This window comes from Salvelinus fontinalis, chromosome 1 (assembly GCF_029448725.1).
Source record: "Salvelinus fontinalis isolate EN_2023a chromosome 1, ASM2944872v1, whole genome shotgun sequence".
Classification (NCBI taxonomy): domain Eukaryota; kingdom Metazoa; phylum Chordata; class Actinopteri; order Salmoniformes; family Salmonidae; genus Salvelinus; species Salvelinus fontinalis.
The window spans coordinates 55,422,209-55,439,662 of NC_074665.1; the positions used below are offsets into that span (position 1 = coordinate 55,422,209).

Genomic DNA, 17,454 nt, shown 5'->3' on the forward strand with positions numbered 1-17,454 from the left:
CAGTATGTCCATCTACTCTTTGCTGGCCAGTACAAAATGTATTGATTCATTACCAGGACAGTAAAAACAGATAAAGGGACAACTTTAATACATTTTTAAGTGTCTTTAAATATGGTATAAAAATAAATGCAGGAGAGAGTAACAAAGAATTACGTTTTACATAAGACAGAAAACACCTTTTCTTACAGCTCAAATGTGACTTTACAAGTGTAATGAAAACTGTGCTAATTATTGTAGTGCAATAAAATCAATGCAAAATGAACATAATAATTTACATTTATGCATACCGCACAACACTTCCCTTAGCGTGACCAAAGTATCTGTGATTACAGATCGAGTACTGTATAGTGATGATATTTTGAATAGATTTTACTGTTAAGCTAACGTTTCCTTCATTTTTTATTTCTGACATTATTAGCTCAGCTGGAGAGGGACATACGTGTCCATCAGATATGGTGTAAGTAACTGGACACTGACTTTCTGTAAAGGCATTATCCAGCCCCAATATTTGTAAAAGTCTCCAAATGCCTCTCCTTTCCAATAGTAGACATAGATCAGGTAAAAGGAATAACAAGTCTTCTCCTTGGACATGCAACATCTGATGTACTGTCCAGCTCATCGTCTGAGTGGAAAGCAAACGGCGATGACGTAGAAATGATATGGTCCTCCTCTATATCCGAGAGTGGCTATGTTTTAGCATGATGGCACAAGACTGGTCAGCCTCTTTGATGTAAGGGATTTCCCCTGTCAGAAGAAGAAGAAAATAGGGATTGAGAAAGAGAATGAGAGAGGATAAGATACAGTAGAAAATGTAATCATAGATCCATCCTGACACCATCCTATAATCTAGCGTGTGGAAAAGTCATACTGTATGTCAGCAGAGGGTGTGAGAGTTCTACCAGTTTGGAATATGGAAGTGTGTGTGAGGTAATGTCTGGGTTATACTGACATCCTATGGGCATCAAGTGTACAACTTGATATTGCATCATACTGTGTTATGTGATGTCAGACATGCTGTAGGTTCCTGAATCTGAGTAAAGTTCATTCAATTAATACAGTTTACATCAAGAGCTATCAAGAGCTTTATTAATGCACTAATGTGAGGGAAAACACAGGATGACAGTAAGTGAGGTGAGCAACCACATGCAATTTACTGTAACACTCGGCACTGAGCTTTGGCATTATTACCTGGAAGCAAACATCCTTCAAAACAAGTTCTTACTTTTCTGTGGGGACAAGGAGAGAACACAGAATGAGGGAGGACATTTTGGCAGGTTGGTTTCAGAGGCCAAAATGTGAGACATGCAGGAGAGGTCACATGCCTCTGTCCTGAAACAGCTCAGCTGACACATCTAATTCTCAGAAGAGTTAACTCATCAAACGCAGCATTCTGTAGCAAACTACATTAATAAAACGTGATTTCACAAGAATAGACGGGTTGGTTGTTCACCACAAAACCGACATTTGCGCAACTATGGGGCCAAACAGACGGGGTTGGTTTAGACTGTTGACAACATGTAAACTATGTTTAATCTCCAAATTAGCACTTGTTTGCACAATGAGCACTTTATGTCTCTCAAATACATCGTTACAGTTGTTGGTTAGTTAGCTTCTGAATTTTTGCCAAATTAGCATAGACATGACATCAGTCAAAACACCTTAAAACAAGACATGGTATCAATAAGATACGAGCTGAAACGAGCTACCTATGATACCCCACATGGCAGCTTCTTGTAATTGTTGCTAGCTATCTGACGGTTCAGAATCATATCAATGCACGCCTTCCAGCCACAGCGATGCGCGTGCATCATTTTCGTGACGTTGCCTGCCATCCCCTCTACTGTATAAAAAACAATATCATGTCCAAATATACACTGCCGTTCAAAAGTTTAGGGTCACTTAGAAATGTCCTTGTTTTTGAAAGAAAAGCACATTTCTTGTCCATTAAAATAACATCAAATTGATCACAATACAGTGTAAACATTGTTCATGTTGTAAATGACTATTGTAGCTGGAAACGGCAGATTTTTTATGGAATATTTACATAGGCGTACAGAGGCCCATTATCGGAAACCATCACTCCTGTGTTCCAATTCTGATTAGCGCTAGTTTGTGCTGTTCTGTGAAGGGAGTAGTACACAGCGTTGTACGAGATCTTCAGTTTCCTGGCAATTTCTCGCATAATAATGGGCCTCTGTACGCCTACGTAGATATTCCATTAAAAAATCTTCCGTTTCCAGCTACAATAGTCATTTACAACATTAACAATGTCTACACTGTATTTTGATCAATTTTATGTTATTTTAATGGACAAGAAATGTGCTTTTCTTTCAAAAACAAGGACATTTCTAAGTGACCCTAAACTTTTGAACGGTAGTGTACTTGTGCTCCTATTGCATCTAGCTCCTGAAATGTAATGGTGAATGTCTAACTACCATTGTTGCAAAATTATTGTTTTCACTATTAAATGTCTTATCAATCAGTTAATCATGAAATATATAGGCACTTTTCTCAAATGAAACACAATAATTGTGTTCAAAGGAACAAATCTCTTAGGGCCGGATTCAATTAGATCCGCTTAAGCCGACATCCGCATTGCGGATGTTTCGATGGTGTTGGAGGTGGAACTGCTTTAGAGCTGTCAAATCCACAAGCAGCTCCCGCCATTATACACTGGAATGTGAGATATAATTTACACCTTGATTAGGCTGATAGAAATCCTCATTATTTAGTCTAATGATTTTCAATTTGAGCATCATTATTATAATTTTTATTTTGGGTGGGATTTTGTTTCTCCAATTATTCAACAGAACAATACAATACAGCAAGAGTAGGAACTACAACAAAAGGTAATTCAATCCTCTCCACCCCACAAAATAAAAAATACATTAAAACAAATTACAAAATGTAATTATAATAGTAATAATAATAATAATGACTAAATATGACAAATGACAAGAGAGACCAACATATTCACAAAGCAATACAAACAGTAAATTACAAAGAGACAATAGCTACATCGATCTACAAGCTCACATCCACCAACCCCATTGGAAGTGTTTCCATATAGTCCAGGAAGGGTTGTCATATTTTCAGGAAGTTGTTGAATTTATTTCTTAAAGCATAGGTAATCTTCTCCATAGGAATACTCTTATTCATTTCAGAGAGACATCTTGTAATTGGGAGAGGGGAATCTGATTTCCATGTCTATGCAACATATTTTCTTGCAGTGACAGGGCGATTTCTGTACATTTGATGTTGAAGTTATTCCTCATCTTAGGCAGAACGTTCATCTTAATTCAGCTAATTCTCCCAAATAATGTAAGAGGCAGATCTATCCACCTATTCAATCCACCTATCCACCTAGACTTTGTAACCTGACATAGGTATGTACCCAAAAACTTTTGTAGTTTTGAGAGGGATCCGGTCGGGTCAGAGAGGAACAAAATAATGTTGTCTAAGAACAATGAGATCTTGTGCGTTATCTGGCCTACCTGAAAGCCCTTTAGGCCAGGATCTGTTCTTATGGCCTCTGCAAGGGGTTCTATGGTTAGCACAAAAAGGAGTGGGGAAAATGAACAGCCCTGTCTACTACCTTTAAAGAGTGGGAATGTGGCTGACATCATGCCATTAGTGGTGATCTTAGCTTGCGTTTTTTTGGTATAAAGTCATAACCCAGTTGACAAACGAAGGACCAAAGTTAAATTTACCAAGGACCTTGAATAGGTATGGCCACTCCAGCCTTTTCAGTGTTTAGAGATACTGTTATACTATGATCACTCCTCACACTGTGAATTACGTTGAATAACCTGCACAAATGATTGGTGGAGGATCTTTTCTGTATAAAGCCTGTTTGATCGGTTGTAATCAGGTTTGGCAAATATTGTCCTAATCTGTTAGCCAACACCTTAGAAATCGATTTATAGTTGGCATTGAGGAACAAGATCGGCCTATAGGAAGAGCATTGTAGAGGATCTACATTTTTTTATGTATCTTTTATAAAAGCCGTGGAAGGGTCTGCGTCTCAGCAGATACCTTTAGAACATCCATCAAGAGAGCAATAAGCAAATCCTTCAACTCCCTATAAAACGATTTCTGTTTTTGTAAAGGGCAGATCTAGTTCGTTTTGGTCTTCAATTGTAGACAGAATGTGTATATCATTGCTGTTTCCGTTCCATCAGAAGTGTCTAACTTAGAATAGTATTGTTTAAATTAATCATGAATCTCTTCCAGGTTGTGAGACACTTGACTGTTGTGTTCAATAGAGTTGATGGTTCTCAAATTCTCCTCAGCTTTTATCTGCAAGGCTAAGACTTTGTGTTTTCTGCCCCAAAAATATCTTTACCACGTTCTAAGAATAGTCTTTTCAGTTTTGTATTCACCAATGAGTGGTCCGTTTCTTTACAGACAGATTTTTGGTGTTCTTTTTGTAGTAATAGGATTTAATTCACCAATTAATTCAATTCAGCAGTGCATTTCCTTTTGAGACCTTTGGTATAGGAAACTATTTGACCCCTAAGACAGGCCTTCAATGTATCCCAGAATACAAAACTATTGGGAGTGGACAGGTAGTTTGTTTCACAGAAAAATATAATTTGGTCTCTGATAAATTGACAAAATTCTGCATGTTTCAAAATAACTGGGTTTAGGCACCATCCGACATCCAAACAGAAAGTGTGAGGGAAGAATTATCTGAGATAGTTCTGAATAAATACTCAGTTTCCACAACTCTATGGGTTACCTGTGCTGAAAGGAGAAAATAATCAATCCGGGTTTGAGAGTTATGCGAACAAGAGTAGAATAGTAATACCTATCTTGGGGACGGAGCTGTCTCCATGTGTCTTTCAAATGTAAGTCTTTCATAAATGATAGAGTGCATTTGGGTAACTTTAATTGAGGATCTATCCATAATCGGATCCAGACAAAAATGTAAGTTGCCCCCAACTAAGAGTGAAATTCCTCTACCTTGAGGAATCAGACCTTACCGTGAAATGCTTAATTACAAACCCTTAACAAACAGTTCAAGAAGAGTTAAGAAAATATTTACCAAATAAACTAAAGTAAAAAATTAAATAAAACATTTATAAAAAGTAACACAATAACATAACAATAACGAGGCTATATACAGGGGGTACCAGTACCGAGTCAGTGTGCCGGGTTACAGGTTAGTTGAGGTAATTTGTACATGTAGGTAGGGGTGAAGTGACTATGCATAGATAAACAGCGAGTGTACAGTACAAAACAAATGGAGGGAGGGGGGTTCAATGTAATAGTCCGGTGGCATTTGAGTCTTATGGCTTGGGGGTAGAAGCTGTTAAGGAGGCTTTTAGTCCTAGACTTGGTGCTCCGGTACCACTTGCTGTGTGGTAGCAGAGAAAACAGTCTATGACTTGGGTGACTGGAGTCTCTGACAATTTTATGGGCTTTTCTCTGACACCGCCTATTATATAGGTCCTAGATGGCAGGAAGCTTGGCCTCAGTGATGTACTGTGCCGTATACTCTACCCTCTGTAGCGCCTTACGGTCAGATGCCAAGCAGTTGCCATACCAGGCAGTGATGCAACCGGTCAGGATGCTCTCAATGGTGCAGCTGAAGAACTTTGAGGATCTGGGGACCCATGCCAAATATTTTCAGTCTCCTGAGGGGGAAAAGGTTTTGTCGTGCCCTCTTCATGACTGTCTTGGTGTGTTTGGACCATGATAGTTTGTTGGTGATGTGGACACAAAGGAACTTGAAACTCTCGACCCGCTCCCCTACAGCCCCGTTGATGTTCAGCCCTAAAATGTCCTGTTGTCCTCGATCAGCTCCTTTGTCTTGCTCACATTGAGGGAGAGGTTGTTGTCCTGGCACCACAACTGCCAGTTCTCTGACCTCCTCCCTATGGGCTGTCTCATCATTGTCGGTGATCAGGCCTACTACTGTTGAGTCATCAGCAAACTTAATGATAGTGTTGGAGTCGTGTTTGGCCACGCAGTCATGAGTGAAGAGGGAGTACAGGAGTGGACTAAATACACACCCCTCAGGGTCCCAGTGTTGAGGATCAGCGTGGCAGAGGTGTGTTGCCTACCCTTACCACCTGGGGGGCGGCCCGTCAGGAAGTCCAGGATCCAGTTGCAGAGGAAGGTGTTAAGTCCCAGGGTCCTTAGCTTAGTGATGAGCTTCGTGGGCACTATGGTTTTGAACGCTGAGCTGTCGTCAATGAACAGCATTGTTAAATAGGTGTTCCTTTTGTCCAGGTGGGAAAGGGCAGTGTGGAGTGCGATTGAGATTGCGTCATCTGTGGATCTGTTGGGGTGGTATACGAATTGGAGTGGGTCTAGGGTATCAGGGAGGATGCTGTTTATGTGAGCCATGACCAGCCTTTCAAAGCACTTCATGTCTACCAACATGAGTGCTCCGGGGCGGTAATCATTTAGACAGGTTACCTTCGCTTCCTTGGGCACAGGGACTATGGTGGTCTGCTACATAACGTCCCAGGGATCAATAATTATTTTCATTGCACAGAAGGGTAAATTCTTATTAGTCTTTGTGTTTTATGAAGAGGCAAAGACCTGTCCTACCCATTGCCTCCAACTTTTTATGTTCTGCCCCTGCTGTGTTTCTTGTAGAAATGCAACATCAGTCTTTAGCTTTTTCAAGTACATAAGGACTTGTTTTCGTTTAACAGGTCTGTTCAGTCCATTAACGTTTAATGATGTATGATTTACTATCTTAACCATATTGTTCACTCAAAAAAATAATGCAAATGTCAGGAGTAAGTGTAAAATATTCTTTTGCCTATTTTCGGTGAGCCTGTAGTCAAACACATATTATAAAGTGAAGGTCTCTCACAAAACAATTCCCCTCCTCCCCACAGTGCTGTTCTTGAATACTCCCTGCACAAATCCCCTAAATGAAATTTCTAACATGAAGACAAATGTGAACGTGAACCTGGAGCTCGAGCCCAGTAAATTAACAAAAACTTAGAATTCTTCACCCATCTTTATATGATGCAATTCAAAAACCAAACCAATAACAGGAGTACTGATCGCAACGCACCTACTATGACAGAATGCAAAATACAAATGTAAGCCATCATGGCTTAGCCATATAAAATAGTCTCACAAATCATTTTGATGCCTCTGAGGACCATGACTGTCCCAAATAACAACTTAAAAACAATGTCACTCTGGTAAAAACAAATAGTTTGTTTCCATGGATATTGGGATCTTAGCTCATTGATCTGTCAGTAAACTATAGTATAATCCAGCAAAGCAGTCTGAACCGGTTATGCAAGTAATAAGGCAGGCTAGTGGGACACAGCCCAGCTAGAAGTGAAATTAACCCAGTCCGCTAACCAATCAACCATGTCCTGAGCCGGTCGCCTGCAGTCAACAGAGAAATGTTGCGACTTCTTTGGGCGTTTTGAAGAATCTTCTCTGTCCGCCATGGATGATTCTCATTGTTGCATGTTGAAGCAGTGCAAAGGGAATGTTCTTGGAGGTAAGTTATTTTTTCACCTGGTCAAATTCGTTCCTGTGTTTGACCATCATGGGACTCATGTCTGGAAATAATTTAATTGCCTCCTTGTTGTGCAGCATCACTCCTTTCTCCTTGAAGTGTTTGGCTGCGGGATCGTGGTTTCTGATTAGGTGATGGGCGAGTGACCTGTGTGCCCATTCGACAACCAGGGATCAGCGAATTGTTCTTTGCCCAGTAGGGTGGGAATAATGGCAGCGGAGAAATCAATGGGGTCTGTCCCCTCACAGCCCTCAAGGAGGCCGATAATTCTAATGTTGCTTCGCCTATTGTAGTTTTCCAAATGGTCGACCTTATTCATCAGGTATTCGTTGTTTTTGCGCAGTTTCTGTAGTTCCGTCCCCATTCCGTCTAGCCTGTCCTCAGCATTGCTGATGCACTCTTCAGCTTCTTCCATTCGTGATCCTAGCGTACTGATGGACGTTGCCAAACCTGAGATGGAGTTTTTTATTTCAGCCAACTGTGCTGAGATGGAGCAACTGAACTCAGTTGTTTACAAGTTATATTGTGTTGTAAGGGAGTCATTGCCTTCTTTGATCACTTTGAGGATGTGAGCTAGCCTAGCTTCTTTCTGAGATGTCATGATGCCATCTTGGGTTTCCGAGGAGGCCATAGGTTGGGTATAGGTTCTTTCTCCATCGTTTCTTGGTCTGTTTCAGTGCTTCCCTTGCCTTTTTTTGTCTCGTAGGCATATCACCACTCTTGGCTACAGTGTGGTAATCAGTATGGGTGAAGTTAAAGTTTTAGGATAAGTTTGTTAAAGATTTTTCGGGAGCTCTTGGTCACGCTTCTTCCTTGCTTCGCTGCATCACGTGACCCGAGCATCATTATTTCTAAATTAGGTTACACTTTCCCACTCTGAACTTCTAACGTGAATGGAACGTGTGGCTGGTGCCAATGATCAAGAGCATTTGCCAAACCATCAGATAAGCGGGTGTTGGCTATTGCCGGTTAACGCTTGACCTGATTGAATCTAGGCGAACTTGGCGACATAATTGCAACATAAAAGTACAAAGGGATGGAAAGGAGAGGTAAATATTGACAAGGTCCTGAAAAAGATGGTCATGAAACGTCAATATGTCAGTGTCCATGACAGGGCCCAGAGGTGAAGGAGGGAAGGAGGGAGCTTTATCTGAACAGGCCCGTTGGTCGACCAGAAAAAGCCATGTCCTCTTACCACATTTTGAGTGAATTTCTCAAATGAAGTTCTACGGTCCTGAATGCCTCCCTACTTAACCAAAAAAATATGAGAAAAAAAACAAAAATAAAGGGAAAGACAGAAAAGAAAGACAGAGCTGAAACTGAAAAGTGAAGGAAACGAACTAATCTGTGAGGAGAGTCCCTTTGAAAAATAATAGCGAATATAAGGAAATGCTGATGTATTTACGATGAGAATTATACAATGATACTTAACAAAACACAAACCATAAACCCAGCCTGGTCTCAGAGCAAAACGTATATTATTTTACAGAAATCCATGCCACTCCATTTTAGTATGATATATTACGTTACGTTAGGTAAAATTGCATTGGCCTACCTTAATCTGGGATATTCAAATTGGTATGATCTGTTACTTTGGGTTGACAGTAGATTACTTAAGGAAAAACAAAAGGAGGGTGGTTGGTCAGGGTGGATGGGTAGGCATATAATGCAAACAACTAGCAACCTAAAGGTTGTGTGTTCAAATCTCATCACGGACAATTTTAGCAACTTTGCAACTACTTAGTACCTTTTTGTTATTTAAAACTACTTAGCGTGTTAGCTAACCCTTCCACTAACACTAACCCTTTAACTTAACTCTTAACTCGAACCTTAACCCCTAACCTAACGTAGCACATCATACTAAGGCAGCCAAATGTAATATAAAATACTAAAGCAGTCGAAAGTAATATATCATACTAAACAGGTCAAGACATAGGATACTATACTTCCTACAATTCGTATAATATTGTATGACTGCTATTACATTGGTAGGACAATGTAACCTAAAGTAAAGTAACATATCATACTACATGGAGTGGCACAGATTTTTTTTTACATATAATATGCTTGGCTCTGAGACCATGTTGATAAGCCATATTTTGCAAATCATGAAGGAACTATAATTTGAATTTCCCCATCACCACAACCAACCTTACAGGCTTATGAGGCATTTTCATGGCATGTGCAAATGCTGCTAGTAATTCCTTCACTGCTGGAGGCACCAATGTCATTATTCCAGGCCCCAGGCAGAGAAGAGCAGGGCAGACAGCCTGGCAGGTTAAGGCTTTGAAGACCTTACCTTCTTCTTGGCCTGTAACAGCTCCTGATAGGCACTGGAACGGATGAAGCGGCTATAGGAGTCACTCTTCATCAGCTTGAAGATGTGATCCTGTCAACCACAAGGAAATGGTTCAACCACAGGTCACGTAGTAAGAACCCTTGATACGATTCAACGTTCCAGAATACTTTCTGTTCTGATTAATGTACTGAACAGTATAGTAGCTTATTCAGCTGATACATAAGTCTGTAACTTGCCTATGTAAAGTTCACTGACATATTATTATAGCGTTACCTGTGCGTCTTCAAAGGCATAGCGTCCAGGGTCCTTGACATTCTGGGTGGTCTTGTCGTAGCTCTTAGAATCAACGTTGATGGCACTGGGAGCTCCAGAGGCCAGGAACTCCTGCCAGATCTCCTGAACCCGGGTCGGGACCTCCCGGATTGGCCTCTTCTTCACCTCCTGGACCGCTAGCCAGAACCTGCAAGACACAACACAGGGAGTGTGTAAAAAAAAAATATATATATAATTTATATACAGTAACAGTCAGAAGTTTGGACACTCATTCAAGGGTTTTTCTTTATTTTGACTATTTTCTACATTGTAGAATAATAGTGAAGACATCAACACTATGAAATTACACATATGAAATCATGTAGTATGACTTGATGACAGCTGTGCACACTCTTGGCATTCTCTCAGCATCAGCATCATGAGGTAGTCACCTGGAATGCATTTCAATTAACAGGTATGTCTCGTTAAAAGTACATTTGTGGAATTTCTTTCCATGTTAATGCGTTTGAGCCAATCAGTTGTTTAATGACAAGGTAGGAGTGGTATACAGAAGATAGCCCTATTTGGTAAAAGACTAAGTCCATATTGTGGCAAGAACAGCTCAAATCCCCAGTTTACAATTGGCTCATTCATCCCCCTCCTCTCCCCTGTAACTATTCCCCAGGTCGTTGCTAGAAATGAGAACGTGTTCTCAGTCAACTTACCTGGTAAAATAACGGTAAAATAAAAAATAGGCAAAGAGGAACGACAGCACATCATTACTTTCAGACATAGTCAGTCAATCTGGAAAATTTCAAGAACTTTGAAAGTTTCTTCAAGTGCAGTTGCAAAAACCATCAAGCATTATGATGAAACTGGCTCTCATGAGGACCGCCACAGGAAAGAACGGCCCAGAGGTACCTCTGCTGCAGAGGTTAAGTTAGAGTTACCAGCCTCAGAAATTGATGCCGAAATAAATATTTCACAGAGTTCAAGTAACAGACATACAGTTGAAGTCGGAAATATACATTCACTTAGGTTGGAGTCATTACAACTCGTTCTTCAACCACTCCACACATTTCTTGTAAACAAACTATAGTTTTGACAAGTCGGTTAGGACATCTACTTTGTGCATGACACAAGTAATAATTCCAACAATTGATTACAGACAGATTATTTCACTGTATCACAATACCAGTGGGTCAGAAGTTTACATACACTATGTTGACTGTGTCTTTAAACAGCTTGGAAAATTCCAGAAAATAATTTCATGGCTTTAGAAGCTTCTGAAAGGCTAATTGACATAATTTCAGTCATTTTGAGGTTTACCTGTAGATGTAACATCTCAAGACATCAGTCAGGAAGTTGCAAATGGACAATGACCCCAAGCAAACTTCCAAAGTTGTGGCAAAATGGCTTAAGGACAACAAAGTCAAGGTATTGGAGTGGCCATCACAAAGCCCAGACCTCAATCCTATAGAAAATTTGTGGGCAGAACTGAATAAGCGTGTGCGAGCAAGGAGGCCTATAAACCTGACTCAGTTACACCAGCTCTGTCAGGAGAAATGGGCCAAAATTCACACAACTTATTGTGGGAAGCTTGTGGAAGGCTACCCAAATCGTTTGACCCAAGTTAAAAAATTTAAAGGCAATGCTACCAAATACTAATTGAGTGTATGTAAACTTCTGACCCACTGGGAATGTGATGAAAGAAATAAAAGCTGAAATCAATCAATCCCTCTCTCTACTATCATTCTGACATTTCACATTTGTCACAAGCCGGCTCATAGCCTGTGACAAAAAATGAGGGGACACGAACAACAGGTATAGGCCAATTTAAAGTGTTCTTTATTATTAAACAAACTATTAACTTAAACTAAGAAAAAGGAATGAGGTGTGGAAGTATCATGATGTAAGGTGTATGTAAAGTGCATGGGTGCATGAATATGTGTGTGAACATGACTGAGTGAAAACTATGCAAAACTAAAAAGGAACAAACAAATCATGAGCATACCTGGAGGAGCAGAGAGAGAGAGAGCAAGAGAGATTAGTGACAGCTTTATACCCTGAGCCCAGGTGGCTCCAATCACTAACGACCCTCCTCTGCCTGCAGGAGGAACCGCCCCCTGCACTGCAGAGGAGCCGTGACACCCCCCTCCTTAAAATGAGGGTCCCACCCTCAACCCAACTTCCTCCAACATAATCAAAATAATTCAAATTTCCCCAAAAACAAATAAACAAAAAAAAACAATCCCGGCTCCTAGCAGTAGCCCCGTGTCCCCCAGCCGACTGTCCGCCCCTCAAACTCAGCAGCCTTGGTACCTGAGGAGCAATTTAAGAGGAAAGAGGCGCAGACAGCCCGTAGGGGTCAACAGAGAAAAGGTACAAGCTAGGTTAAAGGAGCACGGGACAGAGCATCAGCAATGATATTATCCTTACCCTTAATGTGCCTAATATCAAGGTTGAATGGTTGCAAGAACAAAGCCCAACGCATCAGGCGCTGGTTGGGGTTTTGCAGGGACCTCAGAAAAACCAGTGGGTTGTGGTCAGTGAACACAGTTAAAGGGGTCAAACCAGAACCAACATAGACCTCGAAGTGCTGTAAAGCCCAAATGAGACCTAAAGCCTCCTTTTCAATTACAGAATAGTTTTTCTGATACTTATTAAATTTTCGGGAGAAGAAACTGACTGGACACTCAACCTTGTTGTCATTCTCCTGGAGAAGCACAGCCCCAGCACCGATTTGACTGGCGTCTACCTGCAATTTGAAAGGTTTCCCAAAATTTGGTGCTGCCAACACAGGTGCCAAACACAAAAGAGTCTTAACTGCATCAAATGCCTCTTGACACTGGGTGGACCAGATAAATTCAGCCTTGGCCTTCAACAGATTGGTCAGTGGGGACACTACTACCGAAAAGTTTTTACAAAAAGCACGGTAGTACCCCGCCATTCCCAGGAAGCGCATCAGTTCTTTCTTTGTAGAGGGCTGTGGGAACTGCCTCACAGCCTGAACCTTGGCTTCCACGGGACAGACAAATCCCTGACCCACAACCTTGCCTAGGTATGTGACTGTAGCTTTGGCAAACTCACATTTTGCCAAATCAATACCTGTGTCCAACATAGACTGCATCTCTGTTTCCAGTTTTAGTCTCTTCTCCTCAGACACACGATAAAATCTCTGTTTGATAGGCTTAGCATCTCCGATGTCTATATCATGTTCAATTAAGTGGGTTTGTGATGGAGTGTCAGAAAACAAAACAGGGTAGTTTCTAATAAGAGCTACCAATTCATCACGTTTCTCAGAGTCTAAATGATCTACCAAAACCCCAAGGTTTTGCAAAGTCTGGGAGTTTTTCAACCGTCCTTGTAAGACCTCATCTGAAACTTTAACTTCCTCTTCTCCCCCCTCCACCAAATTAAAGCCACAAGATGCAGGGACTGGGGCAGCAGTCAACACTGACCTCACTGCTGGAGTGCCTTCAACTTTGCTTAGATCACGGGAGTGATAACATTTTAACAGGTTCACATGGCATAATTTAGAGGACTTCCTATGACTAGGGGTTTCAATAAGATAGTTCAAATCTGACACTTTACGCAACACAGTGAAAGGACCACAGTATTTTGCCTGAAAAGGTGAACTTACAAGAGGCAGAAGAGCAAGTACCCGATCACCGGGACTAAACTCACGCAGCTCAGCCTGTCCGTCATATTTCAGTTTCATTTTCCGTTGAGAACATTTTAGTTTTTCTTTCGCTAGTTCACCAGCCCTATACAACTTCAACCTAAAGCCATTTACATAGTCAATAAGGTTCCGAGGTGGTTCCTCAGGCAAACAACCATCCTGCAACACTGCTAAAGGCCCACGCACCTTATGGCCAAACACTAAGTCATTTGGGCTAAACCCTGTGCTTTCCTGCACTACTTCATGAGCAGCTAGTAACAGCCAAGGTAACCCCTCCTCCCAGTCGGCAGACAGTTCCGTACAATATGCACGAAGCAAGGATTTTAAAGTTTGATGAAAACGTTCCAAAGCTCCCTGGCTCTGGGCATGGAACGCAGTAGACTTGTTGTGTTTAACTTTAAGCTGTTTGAGAACCTGAGCAAATAAATGAGAGGTAAAGTTAGACCCCTGATCTGACTGGATGGTTTTTGGAATCCCAAATGTTGAAATAAATTGAGTTAAAGCTTTAACTACTGATTTTGAAGTTATGGTACGCAAGGAAAAAGCTGCCGGATATCTGGTTGCTTGACACATAACAGTTAATAAGTAGCTATGACCTGACTTGGACCTTGGTAATGGCCCAACACAATCGATAATAAGATGCTCAAAAGGTTGCCCTACGGCTGGTATTGGATACAACGGTGCAGGCTTTACAACCTGATTTGGCTTGCTTGTGCGCTGACACGTATCACAAGTTTTAATAAACTGAGATACATCCCGCTTTAAACGTGGCCAGAAAAAATAACGAAGTATACGATCATACGTTTTACGAACACCCATATGACCTGCCACATCACCATGTGAAGTTTGCAACACTTTATTTCGCAAAGTAGTAGGTACAACTATTTGAAAGACTGGTTCTCCTAAACCCTTATCATAGTGTGGAACCCATTTCCTGACCAACAGCCCATCAAGAAGAAAATAACACTGAGCACTATTCCTCACCACTGAATCAGGAACCACTTTATCAAACAGATCAGCCAAAGTAGTATCGGCTTTTTGCTCAGCCATCAATGAATCTCTAGAACTAGTCAACTGTTCTGTCTGGAGTTTGACTGGCAACTCAAGACTTTCTGGCTTACTCTCAATCTCCTTACGAGAGGCTGCGCGGGTAACCGCACAAACTGGAAATACCTCAGGAGACACACAGTTCTGATCCGGAGATTCCCTTGCAGGGGACACTGAAGGTTGCTTCTTACAGATGTTTAATTTGCCATCTGCCCACACCTTACTACCTGCCAAGTCATTCCCCAAAATCATGTGCACTCCCTCTACTGGCAACTGAGGTCTAACCCCAACATCTACATCACCCTCTACCAGACCACATTTTAGGGTAACTTCATGTAAAGGACAAGAGAATGGAACTAAACCCATACCACATACCATTACACAACGGCCAGTATCAGACTCTTTAGAGAACGGCAAAACAGATTCCAGAATAAAAGAATCTAAAGCTCCAGTGTCTCTTAGGATCTTGATTTTAACATTCTGGTTGCCATCTACCAGGGACACTACACCATCTGAAATAAAGGCTGAAAAATCACAGCGGGAAAACTGAGAATCAAACTCAACTAGTGGCTGAAACAGCTCACCCTGGTGGTCAGAGGCTGTAACAGGACTTGCCATCACAACAGGTTTAACTTGAACTGACTGTTTTGATTTAAGCAGAGGACAATTTTTCTTCCAATGTCCTTCAACTAAACAGTAGCGACAGGTATTAGCATTAACCGGTGCTTTAAGTCCTCCAGACCCAAACTTCTGCTGAGGCCTTTTGAAAAAATCTCCAAAAAAAGGTGACCTCCTATTCCTAGGAGTAAAGTTATTTTTATGGTACATGTCACTGTTTGACTCAAAATGGCTTTTATGTGTTAGCCTGTACTCATCTGCAAGGATTGCTGCATCACTTGGAGACTTAACTTTACGTTCATTCATGTATGTAGCAACCTGGTCAGGAACAGAATTTTTGAACTGTTCTAACACAATCAAATTAGACAGACCCTCAAAAGTACTAACTTCAGAAGCTGTACACCAACGATTAAATGCAGAAGTCAAATCACAAACAAACTCAGAATAGGTTTGTGAATCTAACTTTTTCCTGTAACGAAAACGTTGACGATATGCCTCTGGCACAAGCTCGTAGACCTTCAGAACTGCTGATTTAACTTTAGCATAAACTTTACTGTCAGCTACACTCAGTGCTGCAAAAGCCTCACGTGCTTTACCTGTAAGTACACATTGCAACAACGTAGTCATGTCCAAATCTGACCAAGCTCTAGCTTCCGCAATACGCTCAAATAAAGTAAAGTATGTGTCTGGATCTGACTCATCAAATTTAGGCAACAAATGAAGATTCTGTGAAACATCAAACTGGTAGTCTTTCTCAATTGCTCTATCTCTAATTGCATTTGCATTTGCTCTAATTGCATTTGCCTTTGCATTTGCAACAGTTCCCTCTGCTGCTCAAAAGTTAATGAAGGGCTAGCCTGAAAACTTGCACCCTCACTACTAGCAGACTGACCGCCAAAAACACCCATTTCCCTAAGACCCTGCTTTAACCTCTACAGAGTACCTAACCCGGATCCGGGAGCACCCCCCACACCCCCCACACTGATTAGCATCGCTAGCATAGCGTCACAATTAAATAGTAGCATCTAAATATCATTAAATCACAAGTCCAAGACACCCAATGAAAGACACAGATCTTGTGAATAAAACCACCATTTCAGATTTTTTAAATGTTTTACAGGGAAGACACAATATGTAAATCTATTAGCTAAACACGTTAGCAAAATGACACCATTTTCTTACTCCAACAGTTTCTTACTCCATCAGGTGCTATCACCAATTCGGCTAAACTAAGATATTGATAGCCACTAACCAACAAAAAAATTCTTAAGATGACAGTCTGATAACATATTTATGGTATAGCATAGTTTTTTTTTTTTAAATGTGCATTTTTCAGGTATAAATCACAGTTCTACATTGCAGCTGCAATCTGATATAGTGCTGATGCAGCTAGAACAATTACAGAGACCAACGTTATATAACTAATTACTTGTCTTAAAACATTTCAGAAAAAATACACAGCGTACAGACATTGAAAGCCCAACATCTGGTGAATCCAAACAATATTTCAGATTTTTTAAATGTTTTATAGCGAAATTAGCATAACTAGCTAATTAGCATAACCAGGCCAGCCAAAACCAGCTGGACGCGCGCGACCAGTTCACATGCACGACAGATATATGAAATAACATCGTAAATTGGGTCTTACTATTGCTGATCTTTCATCAGAATGTTGATCAAGGTGTCCTTAGTCCTGATGAGTCGTTCAATCCATTCACAATGGCAACTTTCCCTCTTCATTTAGCCTGGGTACTGGTCGACTAGCACGGCTCTGTCCAAAGTTAAAAAACTCACAGAACGGAACACGGCAAAACTCCCGAAAAAATTCTAATAATCTGATTAAACTATATTGAAAAAACATACATTACGGTGATATGGTCACATGTATCAAACAAACTTCGACACGGAGATAGTTTTCATCCGTAACGTCAGCATAACAAAAGTCAATGGCTTCTCTAAACGCGCATCTCAGGAAACCGGAAGTTGTCGGTCACGCTAAAGAAATAGGTCTTATTTCACGTCAGTACAAGATAAACAAAAAATTTCTCCTCTGAC

At 40.9% G+C, this 17,454-nt stretch overlaps 1 protein-coding gene across 5 annotated transcripts in view; it reads right to left on the reverse strand.

Annotated features, from left to right (window-relative positions):
• Positions 1 to 65: 65 nt before the first annotated feature.
• LOC129857946 (regulator of G-protein signaling 7) overlaps positions 66 to 17,454 on the reverse strand; it is a 118,619-nt gene continuing 101,230 nt past the window's right edge. For 3 of the 5 annotated variants that reach the window (XM_055926664.1, XM_055926684.1, XM_055926673.1), the window contains exons 15-17: positions 10,074 to 10,260; positions 9,801 to 9,890; positions 66 to 744 (exon numbers count right to left, since the gene is read on the reverse strand). In XM_055926664.1, coding sequence (XP_055782639.1) covers positions 694 to 744; positions 9,801 to 9,890; positions 10,074 to 10,260 — 328 coding nt within the window. In that variant the 3' untranslated portion in view covers positions 66 to 693. Of the gene's footprint in view, positions 745 to 1,188; positions 1,227 to 9,800; positions 9,891 to 10,073; positions 10,261 to 17,454 lie in introns of all 5 variants that reach the window. The other 2 variants (XM_055926695.1, XM_055926706.1) reach the window with 1 other exon arrangement.